Raw genomic sequence first — 27,358 nt, forward strand, 5'->3', positions numbered from 1 at the left:
GTTGCTCACTCGATCAAACCACCTCACACCACACATTGTCCTCAAACATCTCATTTCCAGCACATCCATCCTCCTGCGCACGCCTCGCAACCATACAACATTGTTGGAACCACTATTCCTTCAAACATACCCATTTTTGCTTTCCGAGATAATGTTCTCGACTTCCACACATTCTTCAAGGCCCCCAGGATTTTCGCCCCCTCCCCCACCCTATGATCCACCTCCGCTTCCATGGTTCCATCCGCTGCCAGATCCACTCCCAGATATCTAAAACACTTCACTTCCTCCAGTTTTTCTCCATTCAAACTCACCTCCCAATTGACTTGACCCTCAACCCTACTGTACCTAATAACCTTGCTCTTATTCACATTTACTCTTAACTTTCTTCTTCCACACACGTTTCCAAACTCAGTCACCAGCTTCTGCAGTTTCTCACATGAATCAGCCACCAGCGCTGTATCATCAGCGAACAACAACTGACTCACTTCCCAAGCTCTCTCATCCCCAACAGACTTCATACTTGCCCCTCTTTCCAAAACTCTTGCTTTTACCTCCCTAACAACCCCATCCATAAACAAATTAAACAACCATGGAGACATCACACACCCCTGCCGCAAACCTACATTCACTGAGAACCAATCACTTTCCTCTCTTCGTACACGTACACATGCCTTACATCCTCGATAAAAACTTTTCACTGCTTCTAACAACTTGCCTCCCACACCATATATTCTTAATACCTTCCACAGAGCATCTCTATCAACTCTATCATATGCCTTCTCCAGATCCATAAATGCTACATACAAATCCATTTGCTTTTCTGAGTATTTCTCACATACATTCTTCAAAGCAAACACCTGATCCACACATCCTCTACCACTTCTGAAACCACACTGCTCTTCCCCAATCTGATGCTCTGTACATGCCTTCACCCTCTCAATCAATACCCTCCCATATAATTTACCAGGAATACTCAACAAACTTATACCTCTGTAATTTGAGCACTCACTCTTATCCCCTTTGCCTTTGTACAATGGCACTATGCACGCATTCCGCCAATCCTCAGGCACCTCACCATGAGTCATACATACATTAAATAACCTTACCAACCAGTCAACAATACAGTCACCCCCTTTTTTGATAAATTCCACTGCAATACCATCCAAACCTGCTGCCTTGCCGGCTTTCATCTTCCGCAAAGCTTTCACTACCTCTTCTCTGTTTACCAAATCATTTTCCCTAACCCTCTCACTTTGCACACCACCTCGACCAAAACACCCTATATCTGCCACTCTATCATTAAACACATTCAACAAACCTTCAAAATACTCACTCCATCTCCTTCTCACATCACCACTACTTGTTATCACCTCCCCATTTGCGCCCTTCACTGAAGTTCCCATTTGCTCCCTTGTCTTACGCACTTTATTTACCTCCTTCCAGAACATCTTTTTATTCTCCCTAAAATTTAATGATACTCTCTCACCCCAACTCTCATTTGCCCTTTTTTTCACCTCTTGCACCTTTCTCTTGACCTCCTGTCTTTCTTTTATACATCTCCCACTCAATTTTTTCCCTGCAAAAATCGTCCAAATGCCTCTCTCTTCTCTTTCACTAATATATATATATATATATATATATATATATATATATATATATATATATATATATATATATATATATATATATATGAATCAGCCACCAGTGCTGTATCATCAGCGAACAACAACTGACTCACTTTCCAAGCTCTCTCATCCACAACAGACTTCATACTTGCCCCTCTTTCCAAAACTCTTGCATTCACCTCCCTAACAACCCCATCCATAAACAAATTAAACAACCATGGAGACATCACACACCCCTGCCGCAAACCTACATTCACTGAGAACCAATCACTTTCCTCTCTTCCTACACGTACACATGCCTTACATCCTCGATAAAAACTTTTCACTGCTTCTAACAACTTGCCTCCCACACCATATATTCTTAATACCTTCCACAGAGCATCTCTATCAACTCTGTCATATGCCTTCTCCAGATCCATAAATGCTGATTCATGTGAGAAACTGCAGAAGCTGGTGACTGAGTTTGGTAAAGTGTGTGAAAGAAGAAAGTTAAGAGTAAATGTGAATAAGAGCAAGGTTATTAGGTACAGTAGGGTTGAGGGTCAAGTCAATTGGGAGGTTAGTTTGAATGGAGAAAAACTGGAGGAAGTAAAGTGTTTTAGATATCTGGGAGTGGATCTGGCAGCGGATGGAACCATGGAAGCGGAAGTGAATCATAGGGTAGGGGAGGGGGCGAAAATCTTGGGAGCCTTGAAGAATGTTTGGAAGTCGAGAACATTATCTCGGAAAGCAAAAATGGGTATGTTTGAAGGAATAGTGGTTCCAACAATGTTGTATGGTTGCAAGGCGTGGGCTATGGATAGAGTTGTGCGCAGGAGGGTGGATGTGCTGGAAATGAGATGTTTGAGGACAATGTGTGGTGTGAGGTGGTTTGATCGAGTAAGTAATGTAAGGGTAAGAGAGATGTGTGGAAATAAAAAGAGCGTGGTTGAGAGAGCAGAAGAGGGTGTTTTGAAATGGTTTGGGCACATAGAGAGAATGAGTGAGGAAAGATTGACCAAGAGGATATATGTGTCGGAGGTGGAGGGAACGAGGAGAAGTGGGAGACCAAATTTAAGATGGAAAGATGGAGTGAAAAAGATTTTGTGTGATCGGGGCCTGAACATGCAGGAGGGTGAAAGGCGGGCAAGGAATAGAGTGAATTGGATTGATGTGGTATACCGGGGTTGACGTGCTGTCAGTGGATTGAATCAGGGCATGTGAAGTGTCTGGGGTAAACCATGGAAAGTTGTGTGGAGCCTGGATGTGGAAAGGGAGCTGTGGTTTCGGGCATTATTGCGTGGCAGCTAGAGACTGAGTGTGAACGAATGGGGCCTTTGTTGTCTTTTCCTAGTGCTACCTCGCACACATGAGGAGGGAGGGGGAAGGTATTCCATGTGTGGCAAGGTGGCGATGTGAGTGAATGGGGGCAGACAGTGTGAATTGTGTGCATGGGTATATATGTATGTGTCTGTGTAGGTATATATATGTGTACATTGAGATGTATAGGTATGTATATTTGCGTGTGTGGACGTGTGTGTGTATACATTGTGTATGGGGGTGGGTTGGGCCATTTTTTTCGTCTGTTTCCTTGCACTACCTCGCAAACGCGGGAGACAGCGACAAAGCAAAATAGAAAAAAAATAATAATATATATATATATATATATATATATATATATGTGGAAAGGGAGCTGTGGTTTCGGTGCATTATTACATGACAGCTAGAGACTGAATGTGAACGAATGGGGCCTTTGTTGTCTTTTCTAACGCTACCTCGCACACACGAGGGGGAAGGGAGTTGTTGTTTCATGTGGCGAGGTGGTGATGGGAAATAGATAAAGGCAGACAGTATGAATTATGTACATGTGTATATATGTATATGCCTGTGTGTGTATATATATATATATACATTGAGATGTATCGGTATGTATATTTGCGTGTGTGGATGTGTATGTATATACATGTGTATGTGGGTGGGTTGGGCCATTTCTTTCATCTGTTTCCTTGCGCTACCTTGCTAATGCGGGAGACAGTGACAAAGCAAAATGAATGAATAAATTAATATATATATATGAGTGTGTGTGTGTATGTGTGTATGTAGGATGCAGTATATGATACTCTTTAATAAATCAATAAGATTAATCTCAAAACACAGGTTGAGATCTACTCATCATGTGGTTGGTCAGCTAGTATCTGTATAGAAACATTTGAGTGCGATTGTACTCATAGATGGCAGCATGAATGGAGGTGTGGCTGGCTTCTCAGGGATGTAAAAAAATTTTCTGCATGTTTAGTAGAGGGGAAAAATTTTGAAGCCAAGGGGTAGGTCTGATTGCCATCATTACTGAGAATAAATGTGCGAATGGATATATGCTTGATGCAGGAGTAGGCTTGAATTTTGTATTGGGAATATAGAGTTGCAAGTTTTAAATGAAAGACATTGTTTAGTATCGAGAATGAAACTGAATTTTGGTCTCTCAAGGTGGCAGAACGGAACACTGGTCTCAAGCAAAGCACTCAAAACAATCACTGGTTGCCTAGCTACCACAAACATATGGTGCCTTTACAACAGAACATAGATATGTCACTGTGGTCCCAACACAACATGTCTGGCACCCAGGTCTATTCAGCATCACCATCCCTTTCCCCCATAAGCCACTTCCTTACCAACCACCAGCCTTCACACAGAAACAAAATGCTGAGCCTAATGCCACAATTCAGCTTCCTGCAATCACAGGTTCCCAGTAGTCTCATAGGTGTGCATAATATCTCTGCAAACATGGAATAACCCCTGCCCCTGACCTAATATTCAGTTCCGTCCCATCAAACATGCATCTAAATTGTTATGAGGCACTTTCTCTTCTTTTCTTTATACCCATCTGTTCAACATAGCAAGCATCCATTCAGTATATTACGACCCTTTGTGCTCAACATGCAGTTAAAGACACCAGAATCTTATTACGTTATTGCTTTGCACTGTTTTTACGAACACATCATCATTACACTTCTTGAACTGTACTCATGGCTAATGGATGTGGCAGACTTCCAGAATGCTGTTGAAGCATAATAAGGAAATCCTAGGATGAAATGAGTGTATACATTTTCTTCTATACTAAAGTTGCTATCATATATTCTAAAATGTAATTGCTTCCTTCATACAGTCACAGTCATTGCCATCATCACCATCATCGCAAGGTGTTGCCTTCCTTGCTGATACCTTCAGGAGACTGAGGGAGTCACGGCGATCATCACAAGAACAGTCGTCTGCATCTAGTAAACGAAACACAACGCAGACCAAAGATTCAAGACAGTCAGCTGGTAAGTCAGGATAGATATCAATAGGTAATGTTCAGTTTCAGCAAGAAAACATTGTGGACCCCCCATATGTTTTCAAAGGCAATGCATGGCTAAGATTTATTGTGGAGACAAGCAAATGATGTTTCCAGATTGAAACCACCATATATCTGGTTGCAGAGACTTCTGTTTCTGATGATGTGAGTACCAGCAACCCACCTCAATGTGCCACAGGCTATTTTTACTGACAGATGTTCTTTCTGTACTTTTCTTAGCTGCCACTTCATTTAGGAATTTCGCTTCTGGGTATTGTAGTTCTCCACCTGTGCCTCTAGGTGGTTTGCTCTTATCTTTCTAAGGAGAAGGAAGCTGAACTCTCTTCTTGAAACAAGAAGATGTGGGTACATGAAATATCTAGGCACACTGGACATTCAGAACACACGATCCTGCGACACTTCATCAGTGCCTCACCTCATTGAGAAAATCAAGACCCTATGGATCCAAAACATGGGCCTAAGATACTTCAGGAACCATGCCAATTCCATGCTCAGACATTTATAGATGGTAATCAGGGCCAAAGGAATGATGGATGTCAAAGTAGTGAAATTTAAGAGTGACAGCCTTTGAAAATGTGTGGGGAGGTGGACGTGTTTTTTGCAGAAATTTGGGATAACTTAGGGAAGTGCTGATATGATGAAAAATTTTAAAATCTCGGTTATTAATCACAAAGAGGCTGTTCATGCAGATTATTCCCTAGTCACTGTACATGCCAATCTTCTCCATAAGATCAAGCTTCAAAGCCTAATAACACCATCTTTGAACATGCTTTATTTTGCTACTACTTTGAATTAGGAGGAGCTTGTAGGATTGAGTGAAGGAGGCTTTGATGCATAGGGGCCTGACCATGTAGGAAGTTAGGGGCTTGCATTGCATAAGATGAAATGGTTCAGTTTGGTATGTGGAGGCAATGTGCTGTCGGTAGGCTGAACCAGGGCAAATAAAGGAGTCAAGATAAACTTCAAAGTCATCTATAGCTCTTGGCTGTGGATATTAGGCCCTTGATTTCAGTTTGTAATACATGACAAGGAGAGGGTAGATGTGTGCAAATGAGGCCATTGCTCTTATACTCCTTGTTTTGTCTTGCTAAGATGGGAAATATAATTAGTTATGTTGAAAAACTAAAGGATGTTCGTCAGTAAATGATATATTGAAGCGCTGGTGGCTGATTCATGTGAGAAACTGCAGAAGCTGGTGACTGAGTTTGGTAAAGTGTGTGAAAGAAGAAAGTTAAGAGTAAATGTGAATAAGAGCAAGGTTATTAGGTACAGTAGGGTTGAGGGTCAAGTCAATTGGGAGGTAAGTTTGAATGGAGAAAAAGTGGAGGAAGTAAAGTGTTTTAGATATCTGGGAGTGGATCTGGCAGCGGATGGAACCATGGAAGCGGAAGTGAATCATAGGGTGGGGGAGGGGGCGAAAATCCTGGGAGCCTTGAAGAATGTTTGGAAGTCGAGAACATTATCTCGGAAAGCAAAAATGGGTATGTTTGAAAGAATAGTGGTTCCAACAATGTTATATGGTTGCAAGGCGTGGGCTATGGATAGAGTTGTGCGCAGGAGGGTGGATGTGCTGGAAATGAGATGTTTGAGGACAATGTGTGGTGTGAGGTGGTTTGATCGAGTAAGTAATGTAAGGGTAAGAGAGATGTGTGGAAATAAAAAGAGCGTGGTTGAGAGAGCAGAAGAGGGTGTTTTGAAATGGTTTGGGCACATGGAGAGAATGAGTGAGGAAAGATTGACCAAGAGGATATATGTGTCGGAGGTGGAGGGAACGAGGAGAAGTGGGAGACCAAATTGGAGGTGGAAAGATGGAGTGAAAAAGATTTTGAGTGATCGGGGCCAGAACATGCAGGAGGGTGAAAGGCGGGCAAGGAATAGAGTGAATTGGATCGATGTGGTATACCGGGGTTGACGTGCTGTCAGTGGATTGAATCAGGGCATGTGAAGCGTCTGGGGTAAACCATGGAAAGTTGTGTGGGGCCTAGATGTGGAAAGGGAGCTGTGGTTTCGGGCATTATTGCATGACAGCTGGAGACTGAGTGTGAACGAATGGGGCCTTTGTTGTCTTTTCCTAGCGCTACCTCGCACACATGAGGGGGGAGGGGGATGTTATTCCATGTGTTGCGAGGAGGCGATGGGAATGAATAAAGGCAGACAGTGTGAATTGTGTACATGGGTATATATGTATGTGTCCATGTGTATATATATATATGTGTGTACATTGAGATGTATAGGTATGTATATTTGCGTGTGTGGACATGTATGTATATACATGTGTATGGGGGTGGGTTGGGCCATTTTCTTTCGTCTGTTTCCTTGCGCTACCTCGCAAACGCGGGAGACAGTGACAAAGCAAAATAAATAAGTAAATATAGATAAATACTTGCATATAAAATGGTATTTAGTTTACCTTAAAAACAATTCCTTTCATTCGAGTATTGTTCTTTGGGCCCAGACATGTTACCTGCTGGTGGGTGATAAGCCAAAAAATGTTTCATACTTGTTGAGCAGCATTTCGGATTTGAAACTGGGTACAGACTAGTTACTTCTTACAACACACTAACGGTATGCAGGCATACACTAAGAGACCAAAACCAGTTAGTCATAATATCTAACTTAAACCATATGAGTGTTGCTTGTATGTGGATGATGAAGGATACTGGGCTTCAAACATGCCTATGGGAGAGTAACCAGATGCTGTGTTCCAGCAGACTAGAGTGATGATTTGTATTTCCTCAGCAGCTGACATGGTGATTGTCTGGCACCTGCAATCTCTTAGGGTTTTCTTTCTAGGGTAAAGGTGCTGGATTGAAGCTTTCATTGACACATATGCGCAAACACACTTTCCTCTAAGGCTTGATGCATTGGTTGGTGCAGGCACCAAAGGGTTGAGCAAGGCTCATGGTGATATACATTTTTTCCTTACTTGATAGCATTTCCTTGGTCGTGAAGAAGTGCCAAGAAAAGACCAAGAAAGGTTCAGCCTATCTCATCTATTCTCTTACTGTCATGTGTCATGTAAGGTCTCTGTAAGGTCACCCCTACTTTTGGCAGAAAACTTGAGAGGGAACAAAGGACCAACATTATCTTGTTGATATTTTCTCAGGCTGAATTACAGTTTCCCTTATATCACTATATTAAAAGTAGTTGCTGTTTTCATATACTTGTGTAATGTGATGTTGGCGCTTACATAAGGCTATAGTTGAAGAGTCCTCTTTTTTTGTGAGAAGAAATGAAACGTGGATTAGCTGCTGATTAAGAAATTTTTTTTGTATTACTTCTGGATAATAGTATAATTTTTTTTTGGATTTGCAGGAACCTGGAAAAGAACACACGGAGCCAAAAAATCACCCCTTTCTTCTAAACGCAGCAGTCGCAGTAAAACCAACAACACGGGGTCGTGTGCCAGTAGCAGGTAGTCTGAAGGTTAAGGGTTTTCATGTTGAAATAGAATTGATTTTGTTTTCCCTAACCTATTCCTATGATGTGTGTAAATGATATTGAGAGAATTCACTGTATCTTGCATTGGTTAATTGAAATGGAGATATGCACCTAGAATTGTTTAGATTAAGGTAAAGAATAATGTAGTTTAATACTAGGAAGGCCACTTTATATCTTGGTGTTTTTGTGTTGACATTGAAAGGATTACCTTATTTTGGTGTCTTGTTGTATAATGGTAGGATTTGGAAAATAACTGGAGTTTCATTTGGATGCATTTTAAATTAACTAAGTCTAATGTCTTCTGTTGGAAGTAATAGATATTAGATTAATTTAGTGCTTGCAGTGTGAGTCAGTTTGTGAAGTCTTTTAGTTTTTGAAAATTACAAGATCTTTCTTTTATAATAGATTGCCATTTCCTGCAATAGTAAAATGGCCCCAGAAAAATGAATAAAAGACCTCATTTGCATTTGTTCACATCCACAGCCAGGCCCCATGAGCCTTTCTGAGGATAATCCTGGCTGCCTCATTTGCCTTGTTTTATTCTGTTTAGTCCATTGACATCATGTCTACCCCTGTATAACACATCACACCAGTCCTTCCTGTGCATACCTTTCACCCTCCTGCATATTGAGGCCCCAAGCACTTGTAATGTAATTTTCTCCATCCTTATGTCTCTGCTGTGGTCTCCCCCTTTTTTTCTCCTCTGCTTTTGATGCTATCCTCTTTGCCAACGTCTCCGCATTCATTCTCTTCATATGTCCAAACCATTTTAGCACAGTCTCATCAGTTCTCTCACCAATATTCTTCTTATAACTATTATTCTCTGTTACCTTATCATTTCTTGCTCATTCAATCATTCTCATACAACATATTATCCTCAAACATTTTATTTTCAGAACAGTCACCCTCATCTGTACATTCTCATTTACAGCCCATGCTGCACATCCATGCATCACCATTTGGGCTACTACTTAGTCAGAAATACCCATCTTTGACCTTACAGAAAATGACCTCTCCAAACATTCCTTAATGCTCTTCCTCACCCAACAAGTGACTTACCTCAGCAGCTCAGTGTGAGTGGGCATGCAGCAATTATAATGATGCAAATCACTTTGCCCCACCTAAGGTAGTGCTGCTGTCTGATAGTGAAGTTGGCACCCTCAAGCAAGCAGCAGCATCTATGTGAGTGCTGGCATACCTCATGACCCCACCCCAGTAGCAGTTTAGCTGTGTATGTGGTGGCAATGTTTTGTTGTCTTCCCCACTTATGCCCTGGACTTTTGTCATTTTTCCCCTATCATACCTCTACCATCCACTATGATTGGAAATACTCACCTTATAAGTGATAAAGTAGCTTCAATAGTTGCACTTTACAAAGGAAATAAGCCATTTAAGGAAATTCCTAACATCTGTGTAATGTGATCAGTACAATTTAATGATAATGGCAGCACCTCTACACTGTCCCATGTGAAACACCCTGGGAATGCCAGAATGCCTCTCCACATACTCTGAATGTTTTTAGATGTCAAGTGGACGCAGGTCCACAATTTAGCACAAAAGATAAAACTGTCGACTGCCCAGTGATGTGTCGATAAGGACAGTGCATTGCTGCTTATGTCAGGACCTGAAGTACTGGAGCTCCAGGCAGTGTCCCAAACCATTTGTAACCCATAGGTACCAGAAGAAAAGAGCCAATTTTTTACAAGGAGTATATAGTATGGGATATGTCTTGAGTTCAGAAGTGTCTTGTGGAGTGGCTTTGGCGGGCATGTTTGCATGTGACTAGACTGTGATCCATTTGACCATAAGCATATTGCAAGCACTGTAAAGCTTTCTGCCTCCCATATGGCATGGGATTGTTTCAATTTTTAGGGTGGTGGGGACCTTGTAGTGTTGCCAAAGAATGAAGCAGTAAACAGACATAGTTACGTCAAGCTATCGAGTGATCATTCTCCAGATTTGTTAAAAAAAATGCTAGACAGAATTGTTCGTGCAAGATAGGGATCCATGCTGCCCAGCCAAACTAGTCACTAATTGGCTTAAGGATGTGCACTAGTGTTTTTTTTTGACTGGCCTGGGAATTCACCAGATCTGAAGTCTCCATTAGAAAACTTGTGAGTGCTTACGAAAATGAAATTATGTAACATACACCATTGCTACCTAAGCTGGAGGAGGCCATTTATAAAATTTGGGCAAAGATGTACGCAAAATGGCTTCAGAGCCTTGCTGATTCAGTTCTTGGTTGTTTCAAGAAGTGTTTAAAGAGGAAAGGGAAAAAATAAAGCACTAGTTGGTGGTGAATTCACAGTTTTTACATGTTTATCCTTGTTGCTTGTGCCACTGCCCCCTTGGACGAACTTCATTGTTGGGCATAATATACATATGTTTTTCACACTTGATCATCATTTCCTTGTGTTAGTGAGGTAGCACCAGGAAAGAGGCAAAGAAAGGCACTCCCATTCACATACGCATATTGCAAGAGATCTCAGTGGTGCACATAATCTGTTATATGTATAAAATCACAGGAAAATGAAACACAATAAGTTCGAAATGTACCTTTGTTTAATGATTACATCATCAGGGGAGATACAAGAATGAGATAGAAGACGTAGAACAGTCAGTTGATATACAAGGAAGAGAAGTAGCTAAGACATCATTGGTAGACATTTGTGTACTAATAGCATCTTTGCTGCATCTCTTCCTTGTATATCAGCTGACAGTTTTACGGCTAATATCTCATTCTTTTATCTCCCCTGACAATGTGATCATTTCATGGAAGTGTACTTGAGAACTTACCATGTTTCGTTTTCCTGTGGTTTTATGCATATACTAGATCACGCACACCACTGTGACCTCTTCCAATATTCCTGTGTGAATGGGAGTGCTCTTCTTTTACTGTTTCCTGGTGCTACCTCACGAACACAGGGAAATGATGATCAAGTATGAAAAATATATGTATATAATGCCCACCAATGAAGTTTGTGCAAGGGAGCAGCAGCACATCCAACAAGGATAGACATGTAATAAAACCATGAAAACTTTGAATTCACCTCCTGTTACTTTATAGATATTTATTGCTGTACAGACATTTGAATTTGGGGTGCTGCACAAGCTCGGCATATTACGTTTACTGACTAATACATCTTTGACTTCTCAGCCACCACTAATGGATTAATGATATGCAAACAAAATCTTTTCTTAGTGCTGTCTGTTCAACATCCACTAAATCATTGTTACTATAATTAGTGTCCCAAAGAATGTTGCAAATTACCATCTAACTGGTGTAGGGTAAGTACTCGGGCTAATTGAAACACTAGGATTCTTTCTTAGTGGTAATTGTAGTTGCTTGCAAAAAGGCATAAGTATGTTAATAAAATCTAAATAATGGTAGGGCATTGCAACCTTTGCAATTACAGTTATTGTCCCCATAAGGGAAGAAATTGTGGTATACAGGTAGCTGTCACTCTTAGATGTTTTAACGGTGCTATTTGCAGTTGCTTCTAACATATTGACCTTCACAGAGTGATAAAGTGTGCCTTCAAATTTAAATGAGGGCAAAAGAAAGCAATCCTTAAAGTTATGGCTAGGGTAACTGTAATGTAACATGCACAAGTAAGGCTGTGGTCTTTAGATTTAAAATACAACAGTCTGTGCTTTATCATTACTGAGACTAATATGGTACGTGAACTATATGTCTTTTGACATTTTAATCATATTGATAAGTGAAAATTTGGTTCTTAAATCTGCATAAGCTCTCTCTCTCTCTCTCTCTCTCTCTCTCTCTCTCTCTCTCTCTCTCTCTCTCTCTCTCTCTCTCTCTCTCTCTCTCTCTCTAAGCCATATCCTATTGAATCCTTTGGTAAAATTGGCATCTTAGTTCAATGATTCTATTAAGTTGTCTTTTTCTTGCAATGTAATGCCCGTCTTAAGTGGAAACTGGATGTATATGATAGGGATGTGTGTTTTTCACAGAATCAAAATAGCACTATACTATGAATAAATAACACTGTTATTCATGAGGGTTGTAAATGTTAGACTAATAAAATGTTTTTTCCCAAATGATAAACCTCCTTTATACTCACAGCCAGCACTCATCGAGAGGGTGCGGGAAGGTGAGCTTTGGTAGCAGTGGCTCAGGCATGTCTGGGTCACATGGTGGCCATGAAGGTTCATCTACATCATCATCAGGACCCCCACAGGCATCTCCCCATGGTGCTTGCTCCACTCCAGGTAACCAAGGAGCTACAAGTTCAACTGGAGTACCGCCAACAACTACCACAGCCTCTGCTGCTCTACATGCAGCACCTTCCACATCTACTACATCTGGCCTGCTACCTACTGCATCATTAGCTACTCTGGGAGGTGGGTGTAACATTTTGGTGGGTTATTGTTTAATAGATTGTATTAAAAGGTACATTTTGATTATGTACAATATATGCAGGGTCTGCACACTTGATGCCTTTGAAATAATTTTTTTTCCATTCTGATCTGCTTTTAAGTGGGTGGCATATACCTATATGACTTAACTTACATGAACTATATCTTGGAGGTCTTTCATATGGATTTGGATATTGAGAGAAGGAAGTATTTGTGAAGTGTAAGCAAGTTTTGGTCAGTGTTATGTGTTGCCTGTGTAGCATGGCAGACACTTTGGGGTTGCCTTGTGTGTCATCTGTCTGTCTCCAGGGATTACACTTTAACTTGCAGATTATTGTTGGTCATGACTTTAAAAGTCAAAATCTTGATAGTTATTCCAGCATTGATAGAACAGCACTGCAGAAGACCCATACCTCCAGTTTAGATTTTGCCTGAGTTATGCTATTTATAAGATAGTTTAACCTGGCTTATAACATGAAAAAGCTTACACATTTGGCCATGGATCATAGTACAGATGCTTTTAATGTTTTCCAAATGATACTTCCACCCAATCTTATTTCAGTTTTAGTAACTGTGGGGACTGCAGTTGAAAAAAGTGTTCATGGAACATTCTTCTATTAAAAATAGGGGTTTTCATTGAATATCAGCTTATAAGCTGTGAATATGCTGTGTGGTAAATAGTGCTTATGAATATTGAAAAATGAAACTAAGTATGACTTTGGGTCTTTCATTAAACGTTAATATTTTATTGTAAGAATTTTCAAACTTTGTTTGAAAAATGTTGTGCAGTTACATGATAGTTTAAACAGAGAAACATTCCCTTACTTTACTGCAGTGGGAATCTTTTATATAGGTTGCCTACAACACTATGGAAGCTAGCCACATCCATGAGGTGGAACCACTGGTCAAAAAGTGTGTGATTGATATAGGAGTGTGTGATTGATATAGGGAGTATGTCTGTGCAAGTTAGTTTATTACAATTTAGGAGTAAGTGTACAGTGACTTTGGTAAGGAAGTTTCATCTGGGCATGTAATCTGTTGAATTAGGGTTTTCATTTCTTAAGGAAGTGGGGATCCTGCAAGAGATACTCAAATGACATTGTTTTACATGAAAGTAGAGTGTCTTGCCCATTGAAGGGTTAATGTAGGTATGGATTGTGTCTAAAATGCATTTGAGAAAGTGTAACTTGTATGTCTTTTCGGTGGTGTGGTTTCAGATGGGTGTATGTTTGATGGAGTAGAGTTCAGCCCATTTACTGTTGATGTGCTTATTTGGCAGTTGACTGTGAGTGTGCTGCATGCAGTTTGGGTCATTGAAAGATCCTGTGTTAAGTAAACAGTGGAGGAGTGAGTCAGGAATTCTTTATTTTAACTCACCAGGTTAGTGACAATTAGAACAGCTTAGAGGGTAGCACATCATTTTTGTGCTACCCAGACAGCAAAGAAAATATATAGTAATATATTGTGGGAGCCTGGAAGTGGATAGGGAGCTGTGGTTTTGGTGCATTACACATGACTTCTAGAGACTGAGTGTGAACAAATGTGGGCTTTTATGTCTTGTTTTTCTGGCGCTACCTTCCTGAGGTGTGGGGTAGCAGTGCTATTTTTTTTGTGGTGGGGTAGTGATAGGAATGGATGAAGGCAAGCTAGTATGAATATGTACATTTGTATATATATATATGTCTGTGTATGTATATATATGTATATGTGCATGTATGGGCATTTATGTACATATATGTGTATATGAGTGGATGGGCCATTCTTTGTCTGTTTCTTGGCGCTACCTCACCGACTCGGGAAACAATGATAAAGTATAATAGATAAATGAATAAGTATTCCTTCTCACCAGCCCATTTTCAGCACACAACTCCAAAAGTTCTTCATTTCCATTCATATTAATGAATACTCCATTCCCCCCCAGTTATACCCTAAACTTTCACATTCACATAGAAATCATCCACCGCTGATACCTGATCTCTTGCTTCAAAACTGCAAACACACTCAGTTGCTTCCAAAGCACTTTGTTGATGATGCAGCATTGCACTAGAGTTACCTTTTGCCAGTGGCCTTTTAAGGGTGAGGTACTAAAGGCTAACAAGTGGCACATGAATTCACCAGTTATGGAGGCTCTTTTACCATGGACATCCCCTTGAGGGAGTTTCTGAAGGGAATTAGCATCAGAGATAGTTACATAAAAGGGAACTGCTTTCTCTAGAGGAGAAATTTACTAAATGAGAGAGAGCTTGGCTTTAGCGATATTTGAAGACAATGTGTGATGAAAGAATGAAGAAGAGGGTATGCTTGTCAGAAGTGGAGGAAAAAAGGAAAAGGGGGAACTAAGGAGAAATTAGAATGATAAGGGGAAGATACCATGAAGGTTTGGGGCCTTAACATAGAGGAGGCTGCAGGGTGTGCAAGGGTTACAGTGAATTGGAGCGATATGGTATACAGGGGATGATAAACTGTCATTGGGCTGAACCAGGGCATGTGAAGCTCTCAGGTGAGACTTTGGATAGGGGACTCTGTTTTCTTTGATTATATGTGACAGCTAGAGAGTGGATGTGAGTGAATGAGGCCACTTCTTTGTATGTTTATGGGTCTACCTTATTCATGAGGAAAAATGATGGATGGATGTGAAGAAAAAAAAATGTTTGAAAACTGTTATCCTTTAAGAGTAGGCATATGGCAAACATAAAAGATTGCCCTCTTTCTTTTCACTTAACTAATCTTGATAATAAAGTAAGACTTTTCAATAAAATGGTGACTGGTATGATAGAGATTGTATTTTAGAAATTTTGTACTTAAGGAGGAAGAAATGAAAGGGGAATGCACATGTAAAGTGATTTGATGTGAAATAGGTGTACTAGATGAATGTTAAAACCATATTAAGATCATAAAGAGGGTGTGTTTTTAAGAGCTTAGATGAAAATGGACAAAAAATGCAAGGTAGGTATGAAAATGAATTGCATTGGTTATGCTAGGAAATACCTGTAATTATGTATTGCAGTTTGAGAATGTTAATTGACATGTGGAAATTCATCATTAATTAATCAATGTACTTTTAGTATGAAAAGTGCCCATTGTATGTGAAGAAAGTACATTTCATGTGGTCACAATTATGTGTGAGTGACAAGTAGAACTTGGATTTGCTTAGGAGCAAATACCTGGGAGCAAAGTAAAACAGTTTAAAGTACGTGTGGTTTGATAAGATAATGTGTGTGTGCAACTTGAATGGATACATAGAAGGTAAATATGGATGTTTATTATTATTCGGATGATAAAAGTTAGAGTAAAAAGCATTCTCTTAGAAGTGTGTTTTCACTGAAGATTAGAGGTGAGATAAATGTATGCAATTGAAGTTTAGAGTTTTAGATAAATATATGGCATTTAAGGTCAGAGTTTAAAATAATGTTTGTGAGTAAAGGTTACAGTTTGATATAAATATATGCCATTGAAGGTTAGAGTTTGAGGTAAGTGTATCCCATTGAAGGTTAGAGCTTAAGATAGATGTATGTTATTGATGGTTAGAGTTTGAGATAGATGTATGCCACTGTTTTTTTTTTTTTTTAGATGTATGCCGTTGAGGGTTAGATTTTTAGTTGAATTTATGCCATTGAATGTTAGAGTTTGAGATAAGTACATGCCATTGAAGGTTAGAGTTTGAGATAAATGTATGCCATTGAAGGTTAGAGCTTGAGATACATGAATGTCAGTGAAGGTTAGGGTTTGATAAATTTTGGTCACTAGAGGTCAGTTTTGAATAGTTAATTGTTAAGTACATAAAGTAATTAATTGTGGGAAGAATTACTTGAAACAAATATGCTGTTAAGCTATGAAAATTATGGACTAGAGGGATGTGCATTCAGAATATATAAATGATGAAATGGAATGCTGTAGAAACATACCCCTTTTATGAAAATTTTTTTTTAGCAGCAGTGGGAAGAAAGTGTAATACGAGTGGTAAGTTATTAACATGCTTTTTGCATGGAGTTCATTTCAAACTTATTCTTGTTTTACCTCTTGATTTACATGTACAAATTATTTTGCGTATCTTTTCACATCTCATATTCATAGTAGGCTGGCACCCCAAAACACTCCCCCAAAAGGTTTAGGATACAGACCATCTCCATACTTTGCAATGGGGAAGACTTTATAGCAATGCTTAAAATTTAGCCCAAGAATTCTGCATGTTGGTTTGGCTTTCAGGTAAAAGAAGCAGTGAGAAGTGCTGCTTCTGATTGGAAATATTACATATGTTAATCCATGAATAAGAAATAGGGTTAATGAGTTAAGATACTGGTCAGTAAATGGAACATTGTATGTTGTATTTAGCCATACCATGCAGTATTGCTTCTCAGTGTTATTACATCACTGATATACATATTTATTTTATGTTTAGTTATTGATAATGATAATGATATCAGGGACAAATTTTCCATAACAAATGTATGTAACTAAATTTGATTTGTAATATTGTGTAAGAAATGATACATTGATGTATGTGGGGAACTAGTGATTGTGGCAGCCAGCTGATGGTAAGAATGACAAATGGTATTTAGCCATAGAATTATTTGGTGTGTGTGTGTGTGTGTGTATGTTTTCATTGTGCTGCCAGTGTCCCATCTCATTTATTTCAAGGTTATAAGTCTGTCTGCATCTACCATCATATATCCTTAAATGATGAGAGTCACAGCTGCCTGACCAGGGCACAATGGAAGTCATAATATTAGTGATACTCTTTGTGGGCTTTATTTAAACTGCACACCAATATTTTGACATCTGCATGGCAAATAGGTTTAGCATTCATTTCTGCCTTATGTAGGCAACATGAGTAGTGACTCATTGATGCCACAGACAGTGAGTGATGCACACCTGTTTCCAACATTCTTTTGGCAATTTCCATGTTAAATTCACTGTTATATAATCGACACATAAGATATGGTACATCACCCTGTAGAACATATCCTTCACTTTTACATATTTTTCTTTCATTTGTAATAGAAAACAGAAAATATAAATGATGCACACCCCTCATATCCTTCACTTTTACATATATTTCTTACATTTTATCATGGAAACAGAAAATATGAATGATGCACACCAAAACTTTTCCTCCACCTCTCTCCTTCAAGTTCTGTTTGTTAACTAAAGCATTATACGACAGATTGTACACATATAGTACACGTTAGCTTTTTTTTTTTGCACATATCCTTTTCTTCTATTTTTTTTCACCATTTCCCTTGTTAGCAAGGTAGCACCAAGAACAGATGAAGAAATGCCGCATTTGCTCACATGCATTGTTGAGCTTTTGCATGTATTTATTTAATCTTATAGTGGACAAATGGTAATTTGATTGATACAAACCCTCTAAAATACTCTTTCTCCATTTCTCCAGCACACCCTTGGGGAATATATGTGTTTACTGTTATTATCCCTGGGGTTAAGAGAAAGAGCAATGCCCATGTATTCCTTGCATGTTGTAGAAGGCAACTAAGATGAGTGAGAGCAGATGGCAGGGAATTCTCCATTCCTTTACTCCTTTCCAAAAGAAGGAACAGAGCAAGGAGCCAAGTAAGGAATTTTGTAATGCTCTGTCATCTGTTGTTGATGCTACCTCGCTCATGCGGGAAATGGTGAGCATGTATGATAAATATCTTCACTGTTATACCACGGCACTATTAGGAAGGTGAGCTCACTTTTTTCTCATAATTTTTTTCCTACTTTGTTGCCAGATGTAGCAAGTTAGCATTAGGAACAAACAAATGATAGCCTCCTTTGTACACATCTACACCCTTGCTGTGCTCTGTAATGCACCAAAACCAGAGCCCACTGTCCAGAGCCTAGTCCCACAGATTTTTCCATAGTTTCCCCAGACTGCTTCAAATGCTCTTTTTAAGTCCATTGACATCACCTTGCTCCCTGTGTTCTGAATAATTTTTCAATCCATCCCATGCATGCCTCGTACCATACCTGCCAAGGAATTGGTAAGGTTAGTGATGGCTCTGCAGTGAGCCAACATTTTGTGATTGTCATGTCACTCTGGGACAGGTTGCTATCTTTTCTTTTCTGACCTTCCTACACATGTGTTGCTGATTTTTAGTCCACAAGCTTAGAAAATCTCTTGTACATATCTCTTGACGAAACATAACTAACATGACTCATTTTTTATAATTTATTTTCCTGTGGAAATTACTGTTTGCTAGCAATTTTAGCAAAATTCTGTGGAAAGACTAAGCAAGAGTCTCTCTCTCTCTCTCTCTCTCTCTCTCTCTCTCTCTCTCTCTCTCTCTCTCTCTCTCTCTCTCTTTCTCTCTCGTGTGGAAAACACTATGAGTGTTTCATACAAGCCCTGCCATTCTCATTCTGGTTAGATGTAGGTACCCCTAGGTAGGTACTGTCTCTAGGTTCATGCTAACCCTGCTGTTTTGGCTAAGTTTCAATGCAGCTATGCTTCCTTTTTCTCGGTTGGGGTACTACAGAGAACACTCCCTCTTATCCCTTTGCCTTTGTACAATGGTATTATACATGCATTCTGCCAATCCTGAGGCTTTTCACCATGATCCATACATACACTGAATATCCTTACCAACCAATCAACAACACAATCACCCCCTTTCTTAATAAATTCAACTGCAATTCCATCCAGACCTGCTGCCTTGCCAGATTTCGTCTTCCGCAAGGCTTTCACCTCCTCTAATCTCTTAACCAAACCATTTTCACTGTCCTCAATTCGCACACAACCCTGACCAAAATATCCTACATATGCCACTTTATCATCACTCATATTCAACCGTTTCCCACGTTAGCAAGGTAGCATTAGGGAACATATGAAGAAAGACCCATCCACGCATATATATATATATATATATATATATATATATGCAGCGACAAAGTATAATAAATAATAAAAAAAATAATAAAATATATATATATATATATATATATATATATATATATATTTTTTTTTTTTTTTTGCTTTGTCGCTGTCTCCCGCGTTTGCGAGGTAGCGCAAGGAAACAGACGAAAGAAATGGCCCAACCCACCCCCATACACATGTATATACATACATCCACACACGCAAATATACATACCCACACAGCCCTCCATGGTTTACCCCAGACGCTTCACATGCCTTGATTCAATCCACTGACAGCACGTCAACCCCGGTATACCACATTGCTCCAATTCACTCTATTCCTTGCCCTCCTTTCACCCTCCTGCATGTTCAGGCCCCGATCACACAAAATCTTTTTCACTCCATCTTTCCACCTCCAATTTGGTCTCCCTCTTCTCCTCGTTCCCTCCACCTCCGACACATATATCCTCTTGGTCAATCTTTCCTCACTCATTCTCTCCATGTGACCAAACCATTTCAAAACACCCTCTTCTGCTCTCTCAACCACGCTCTTTTTATTTCCACACATCTCTCTTACCCTTACGTTACTTACTCGATCAAACCACCTCACACCACACATTGTCCTCAAACATCTCATTTCCAGCACATCCATCCTCCTGCGCACAACTCTATCCATAGTCCACGCCTCACAACCGTACAACATTGTTAGAACCACTATTCCTTCAAACATACCCATTTTTGCTTTCCGAGATAATGTTCTCGACTTCCACACATTCTTCAAGGCTCCCAGAATTTTCGCCCCCTCCCCCACCCTATGATCCACTTCCGCTTCCATGGTTCCATCCGCTGCCAGATCCACTCCCAGATATCTAAAACACTTCACTTCCTCCAGTTTTTCTCCATTCAAACTCACCTCCCAATTGACTTGACCCTCAACCCTACTGTACCTAATATATATATATATATATATATATATATATATATATATATATATATATATATATATATATACCTCGCAAACACGGGAGACAGCGACAAAGCAAAATAAAAAAATGATAAAAAATAATATATATAAATATGCAGACAGTATGAATTATGTACATGTGTATGTATGTATATGTGTGTGTGTGTATATATATTTGTACATTGAGATGTATAGGTATGTATATTTGCGTGGGTGGACGTGTATGTATATACATGTGTATGTGGATGGGTTGGGCCATTTCTTTCGTCTGTTTCCTTGCGCTACCTCGTTAATGCGGGAGACAGCGACAAAATAGATAAAAATAAAATATATTTGTTTATGGGTGGGGTGGTTAGGAAGGTGAATTCTTTTCTTTTTCCTGGCACTACCTCGCTGATGCGAAAAACAGCTATTATGTATAATGAAGATTATTTATTTTATTTATTTTGCTTTGTCGCTGTCTCCCGCGTTTGAGTAAATGAGTGTGTATGTATATGTGTGTGGTTATGAGTGGATGCTTCTTTGTCTGTTTCCTGGGGCTTCCTTGCTGAAATGGGAAACGTTGATCAAGTATAATAAATGAATACATGATAAATGAAACATGTATTTATTTATATGTATATATATACTTATGTACATACATATACATTTGAAAAATTACACTTGAGAGAGCAGAAGAGGATTTGTTGAATTGGTTTGAACATACAGAGATAATGAATGAGGAAAGGTTGACAGAGGATATATGTGTCAGAAGTGAAGGGAACAAGAAGTGGGGAACCAAATGGAGGTGGAAGGATGAAGTGAAAGAGATTTTGAGCAATTGAGGCCTGAACATTGAGAAGGTTGAAAGGCTTGCACAGAGTAGAGTGCATTGGAACGGAACGATGTGGTATACTAGGGTCAATATACCATCAGTGGACTGAATCAGGGCATGCGAAACATCTAAGGTAATCATGGAAAGGTCTTTGGGGACTAGATGTGGATAGGGAGCTGTGGTTTTGGTGCATTACACTTGATAAGTAGAGAGTGAGTGTGAATAGATGTGGCCTTTCTTTGTTTCCTGGCATTACCTCTCTGATGCTGTGGGTGGCAATCGGGTCTGGGGGAAGAGAAGATAAGAGAATTATATGTCTTTTCTAACCAACTGTGAGAGTGCTTTTTCTACAAACATTGAATTCATAACACTGTTAATTACTCAAACCTACCCAGTCTCTTCAGTGTAGTATTTACCTGTCTTATGAATTTTTTTCTCTAAAGCAATATTTATAAACCCCTGAAATCCAGAAAATACATGCTAGCCTCACCTATGTACTCTTTTGTAACAGTTCATGATTTATCATCACATATTCCTCTTTCCATACCACTTAGTTTCAGGAATTAGAATCCAGTTTCAAGGGAACTGAGTCTCCATAAATGACCCAGAAGCAGCTGGAGAATTGCATAACTTGCACTGAATTGGTCATTATGACACATTTATGAATGGTAGCTGTACTAACTTTCTACACCATACATGAGGGTAGTCAGAGATGTTAGAGCACGAATGGCATAACCCCATATAACAGATAGCCTAGAGCTGAGGTACAACCTTTGATGACAGTGCTCATTTACTGCATAGTAACACCGACTAATGAATTGTATAATTTGACATACCAAGAAGCATCTACTTTAACCCACATCACTCAGGTAGGTAATGATGATAGTGGTATACACTGGAAAGAACTAATCTTCATCGTGTAGGACTACTTGGCACACTCCCTCGCTTATTTTATAAATGGATTTCTTTTTCCTCTTTTTTTAACATGAGAAAACTGTTCCCTATTTTCCTTGAAAAATGATATAAAATCAGCACACAGGTAGAAGTGTTGGGGACAGTGACTTATTTAGTTTTATGGCCATAGTGGACATTATATGTTGGACTTTTCTGTGATGGCATTAGATTCTGTGGATGAATAAGTCATTCAAGAATATGCTTGCTCAAAGTTGTCATTCAGAACATTGGCATGCATGAAATCTTATGTATCGAGTATACAACAAGATGACCATAGAAGATGTTTCAGACTAAACTGTTCTTACACGGTCAGACATCATTCAGGGTCAGAGTATTTCACGTTGTTCTTATTTAGGTTCCTGTTTTGGCTCTCAGCCATTCATCTCTGGGATGATGTTCATGATCAGTTCACAGCTATGAATCGGATCCTCATACTGGACTAGAACATGCATCTCAGCATGGACACAGTCAAGGATTGGATAGCAAGTTCTGCTCCAAGCAGTGAAATAAGTCAGGATGCAATTCAGTCTTATTTTAATGCTACAAGCCAAAATTTTACTGCATGCAGTTACCAGTGCCTTGTGTGCACTCTGCCTATGACTCTTTTTCTACAACCGGGAGAAACTCTACTTGACCACTTGGGTCACACACACATTTGCATGTTCTGCAGGTTGGACACCGATAATCCTTAGAACTGCATGCTTTAAATGAGAGGCGAGGAATGCTGGCAGTGTGGCTCCCCAGACCACCTCCACTGACAGTGCCATTTTCACTTAAGACACTCCCCACCATACTTTATTTCCATTTCAGCCATAGGTGGTGGAAGTAGCAGTGGAGCAAGTGGTGGAGGCCTAGCTGGCAGCATTGGAGGACTCATGGGTGCACCTACAGACAGTGAGAGTGAGGAAAATGAAATGGGACGGTTAGAAACTCTATTAGCATCGCGTGGTCTTCCTCCTAGCCTGTTTGGGGCATTAGGACCTCGCATGCAACACATTTTACATCGCTCTGTGTCTTCTTCCATTAGTAAGTTTTCCTTAATTGGATGTTGTTTGAAAGATAATAATCTGTAATTAATTTTTCTGAAATATTGAATCTCAAGTGAGAAAGATATTTTTTGTATGGATAATATATCTTTGTAGGTATATTCAAATAAAGATTGCATTATTTTCTTGATAAAGTGGAAGTTGATCGGTTGTCCTTGGTCGCTAATAGGAGCAATAGTGAGGAAGGAAGGACTTTTTCTTCCATTGATTTTTTAGTGACCACACAAAGACCACAGCATCTCTCTGGTTTTACATACATTTACTCAGTTTGATCTTTAAGAGATTGTCCTACTCTATATCCCTGGTTCTACTGTTGTTTCATACTTGACTTTTTTTGTACCTGATTTACTTATTTTTGTTTCCTTCTGTATATGTATACATTTTAAGGCAGCCCACACTCTTTCTGCTTTTGTCATTCTTTGTGCAAGCAAGTGGCAGTTGCTTCACTCCTTGAAAGCCAAACTAACATGCAGAATTCTTCAGCAGTTTTCGAACTAAGCTGATACCTTTTAAGCATTTGAAAGTATGAAGATGGTCTTTACATAAAACATTTGAAGAGCCTGCATGCATGGGCCTACTGTTAATGTGGGAAAATTTATCTATAGCATATTTACTAAGATAAGCAGTTCTTTCTTTACATAGACCAAGGCATACAATAGTAGCTATGATATGAAGGAATAAGTTTGAAGAATGTTGACATTTCATATAACTCGCATTTAACAGGTTCCAAAGCACAGCAGCTCCTTGTAGGTCTACAAGCAAATGGAGAGGAAAGTGAACAGTTGCAAGCCGTGATAGAGATGTGTCAGTTGTTGGTTATGGGCAATGAGGATACATTAGCTGGCTTCCCAATCAAGCAAGTCACTCCAGCCCTAATAAACTTGCTCAATATGGAGCACAATTTTGATATGGTATGTAGCACTCTTTTAAGACTTGGAATAATGATGATTTTGTATGTAACAGCTTCTTAGAAGTAAGTATGTAATAATGTATAATGAAAATATTCAGGTTTTCAACATAGTATTTAATGCTTTGGTCTTGACTCAGATTTTTACTCAGTAAGAATACAATATCTCTGGTTATAAAGGAGAAAGAATACTTCCTATTTATTCCCAGCATGTCATAGAAGGCAGATGAGGGGGTAAGAGGTAGCCAAGTGTAGGGTGCTCATCTGCCTCAGAGGCTCAGGCTGAGGTATCTGAATATGTTTGGATGTAACCAAGATGAAAAGAAGGGAGAGATAATTAGTATGTTTGGGCAAAGGAGCCTGGTTGTTCTTGCTTTGAGTGAAACAAGACTTAAGGGGAAGAACGATTTGGAAAGGTGTTGAGATAAAGTCAGGGGTAGTGTGAGGGCAGGAGCTGAGTAAGGGGTAGCACTTCTGCTGAAAGAGGAATAGGTGTAATGTGTGAAATGATGTGAGGAAGTGAGGCCCAGACTGATGTGGTTGAAAATGGATTATCAGAGTTGGGTAATTATTAGTACTTAATGCACCTGGACAGAGAAGTTGGATGAAGAGAGGCAAGAGTTTTAGGTGGAGCTGCGTGAGTGTAAGAGCAATTTTGGTGTTAGATGTCATGTATTAGTGATGGATGATTTGGCAGTTGAGGATATAATTGTGGGGCATAGGAATTTATTGATGTGCATGAAAATGAGCAGCTTGTGGAGTTCTAAAAAGAAATGGTGACTTGGAATACCTTATTTAAAAAGAGGGTCATACTTATGTGGAGTTAGAAAGAACAGAAGTGGCATTATTGTATTATGAACCAATTGATCAGTGAGCAAAAGAGATACTCTTGGATTTGATTGTTCTTAGAGGAGTGGCTGGTGGGATATCTGATCATTACCTAGTGGATGCAAGGGTGTAGACTGGTAAGTGGCTTTCAGAAAAGAGGAAATTAAGTGGATGAGAAGAGGATGGTGAAAGTGAGCAAGCTTGGAAATAAGGCGTGTATGAAGGGAGACCAGGAGATATTGAGTGTAGAATGGCAAAAGGTGAAAGTAAATGAAGCTAGGGGAGTGGTTGAGGAATGGGAGATGTTTAGGGGAGCGGTGCTGCCATGTGCAGTAGAAGGGTGTTGCATTTAGAAGGTAGGTAGGTGAGAAAGTGGTGGGATGACAAAGTTATGGTGCTAGTGAAAGAGAGAGGAAAGGTGTATGGTGTTGCTTACAGGGTAGAAGTGTGAGTGAGTGGGAAATTTACAAGAGAACATGGCAAGGGGTTGAAAGAAGATGCAGGAGCTTATGAGGGTTGGTGTGAGTGGGTATCAGCAAACTGTTGGGAGAATAAGAAAATGTTTTGGAAAGGGTTAGTAGTGTGAGAAAAACAAGTGAACATATGGGAACATCAGTGAAGGGGCAAAAGAATAAGTGGTAACAGACAGAGATGAGCTGAAGAGGTGTCAAAGTCAGTACTTTGAAGTACTATTGAACATGTTTCATGTTCGGGTGGTTGATGTAGGGTGTTTCAGTCAGGGAGATATGCTAAGTAAGAGGGTCATAGCAAGTGTTTGATGAATAAAAGAGGTGATGAAAGTCTTTTATAAGATGAAAAGTGGCAAGGCTGTTGGATGGATGGCATTGTAATTATATTTTTCAGGAAGTGGTGGGAGACAGTGTTGTTAATTGGTTCATTAGGATTTTCAATGTATGTATGGATCATTGTGAGGTGCCTTAGAATTGATGGCCTGTATAGTGCCATTGTATAAAGGCAAGGAAGACAAATTTAAGTGTTCAAATCAAAGAGGTACAAGTTTGTTAAGTGTACCTGGTAAATTGTATGGAAGAGTGATGATTGAGATGGTGCTAGCATTAACAGAGCCTCAAGACGTGAGGAACAGTGTGGTTTCAGGAGTGACATAGGATGAGTGGATCAGGTGTTTGCTTTGAAGAATGTGTAAGAAATACTGAGAGAAACAAGGATTTGTATGTGGCACTAATGGATCTAGAAGAAACATATGATAATGTTGATAAGAATGCTCTGTGGAAAGTGCCATGAATATATATAGTGTGGGAGGAAAGCTATTATAAGCAATGAGGAATTCATTTCAAGAGAGAAATGCATGTGGACAAACAGAGAGAGGAAGGTGAGTGGTTCATGGTGAAGGTGGATCTCCAGCATTAGTGTTTAATGTCACCATAGCTGTATAATCTTCTGTTTCCCCTTTTATCAAGTTGAAATACAAGGAGGGGAGGGTTTCTAGCCCCCCACTCCCGTCGCCTTCTACGACACGTTAGGAATGCGTGGGAAGTATTCTTTCTTCCCTATCCCCAGGGATATATGTATACGTTGAGATGTATAGGTATGTATATTTGCGTGTGTGGACGTGTATGTATATACATGTGTATGTGGGTGGGTTGGGCCATTCTTTTGTCTGTCTCCTTGCGCTACCTCCCTAACGTGGGAGACAGCGACAAAGCAAAATAAATAAAATATAATGAATAGCTGTATAATCTGTTTGTGCATGGGATGTTGAGGGATGTATATGCTGTCTATTGTGGGTAAGCAGCCTTGGAGCTGAATTCATTGTTGTTTCCTGGTAGCAGATTCAAGTAAGAAACTGCAGGAGTAGATGTCTGTTTTGGGGAAAGTGTGAAAGGAGAAAGATTAATGTGAATTAAAGGAAGGTTGTTTGGTTTAGCAATGAAAAGAGTCGGGTTATTTGGAGGATGAGTTTGAAGGGGGAGAACTTGAAGGAATTATAACGGAGTGTTTCAGATACCTGGGAATGGATCAGGCACACTGATTTTATACATCCATCTCATAAGAGTTAGAAGTATGAAATAAAGTCTGAGTAACTAAAAAGACTGATTGGTACTGCAATGATTTAAAATATTATTACAAATGTATAAGGATAAAGTACCATCCAGCACTTTGATCATGCAAATAACTAGTCTATTGGTTAAAATAATAGTGGTTATATATCCAGTCAGAATTTTGACTAAAGATT

General features: G+C 39.5%; 1 protein-coding gene across 3 annotated transcripts in view; it reads left to right on the forward strand.

Annotated features, from left to right (window-relative positions):
• The window catches only part of ctrip (E3 ubiquitin-protein ligase ctrip), a 128,644-nt gene that overhangs the window by 21,635 nt on the left and 79,651 nt on the right, over nucleotides 1-27,358 (forward strand). For 2 of the 3 annotated variants that reach the window (XM_071666340.1, XM_071666341.1), the window contains exons 5-9: nucleotides 4,768-4,924; nucleotides 8,272-8,371; nucleotides 12,482-12,759; nucleotides 23,173-23,388; nucleotides 24,132-24,319. In XM_071666340.1, the coding sequence (XP_071522441.1) occupies nucleotides 4,768-4,924; nucleotides 8,272-8,371; nucleotides 12,482-12,759; nucleotides 23,173-23,388; nucleotides 24,132-24,319 (939 nt within the window). The remainder of the gene's footprint in view (nucleotides 1-4,767; nucleotides 4,925-8,271; nucleotides 8,372-12,481; nucleotides 12,760-23,172; nucleotides 23,389-24,131; nucleotides 24,320-27,358) is intronic. The other variant, XM_071666342.1, reaches the window with a different exon arrangement.

Source organism: Panulirus ornatus, chromosome 11 (genome assembly GCF_036320965.1).
Source record: "Panulirus ornatus isolate Po-2019 chromosome 11, ASM3632096v1, whole genome shotgun sequence".
NCBI lineage: Eukaryota > Metazoa > Arthropoda > Malacostraca > Decapoda > Palinuridae > Panulirus > Panulirus ornatus.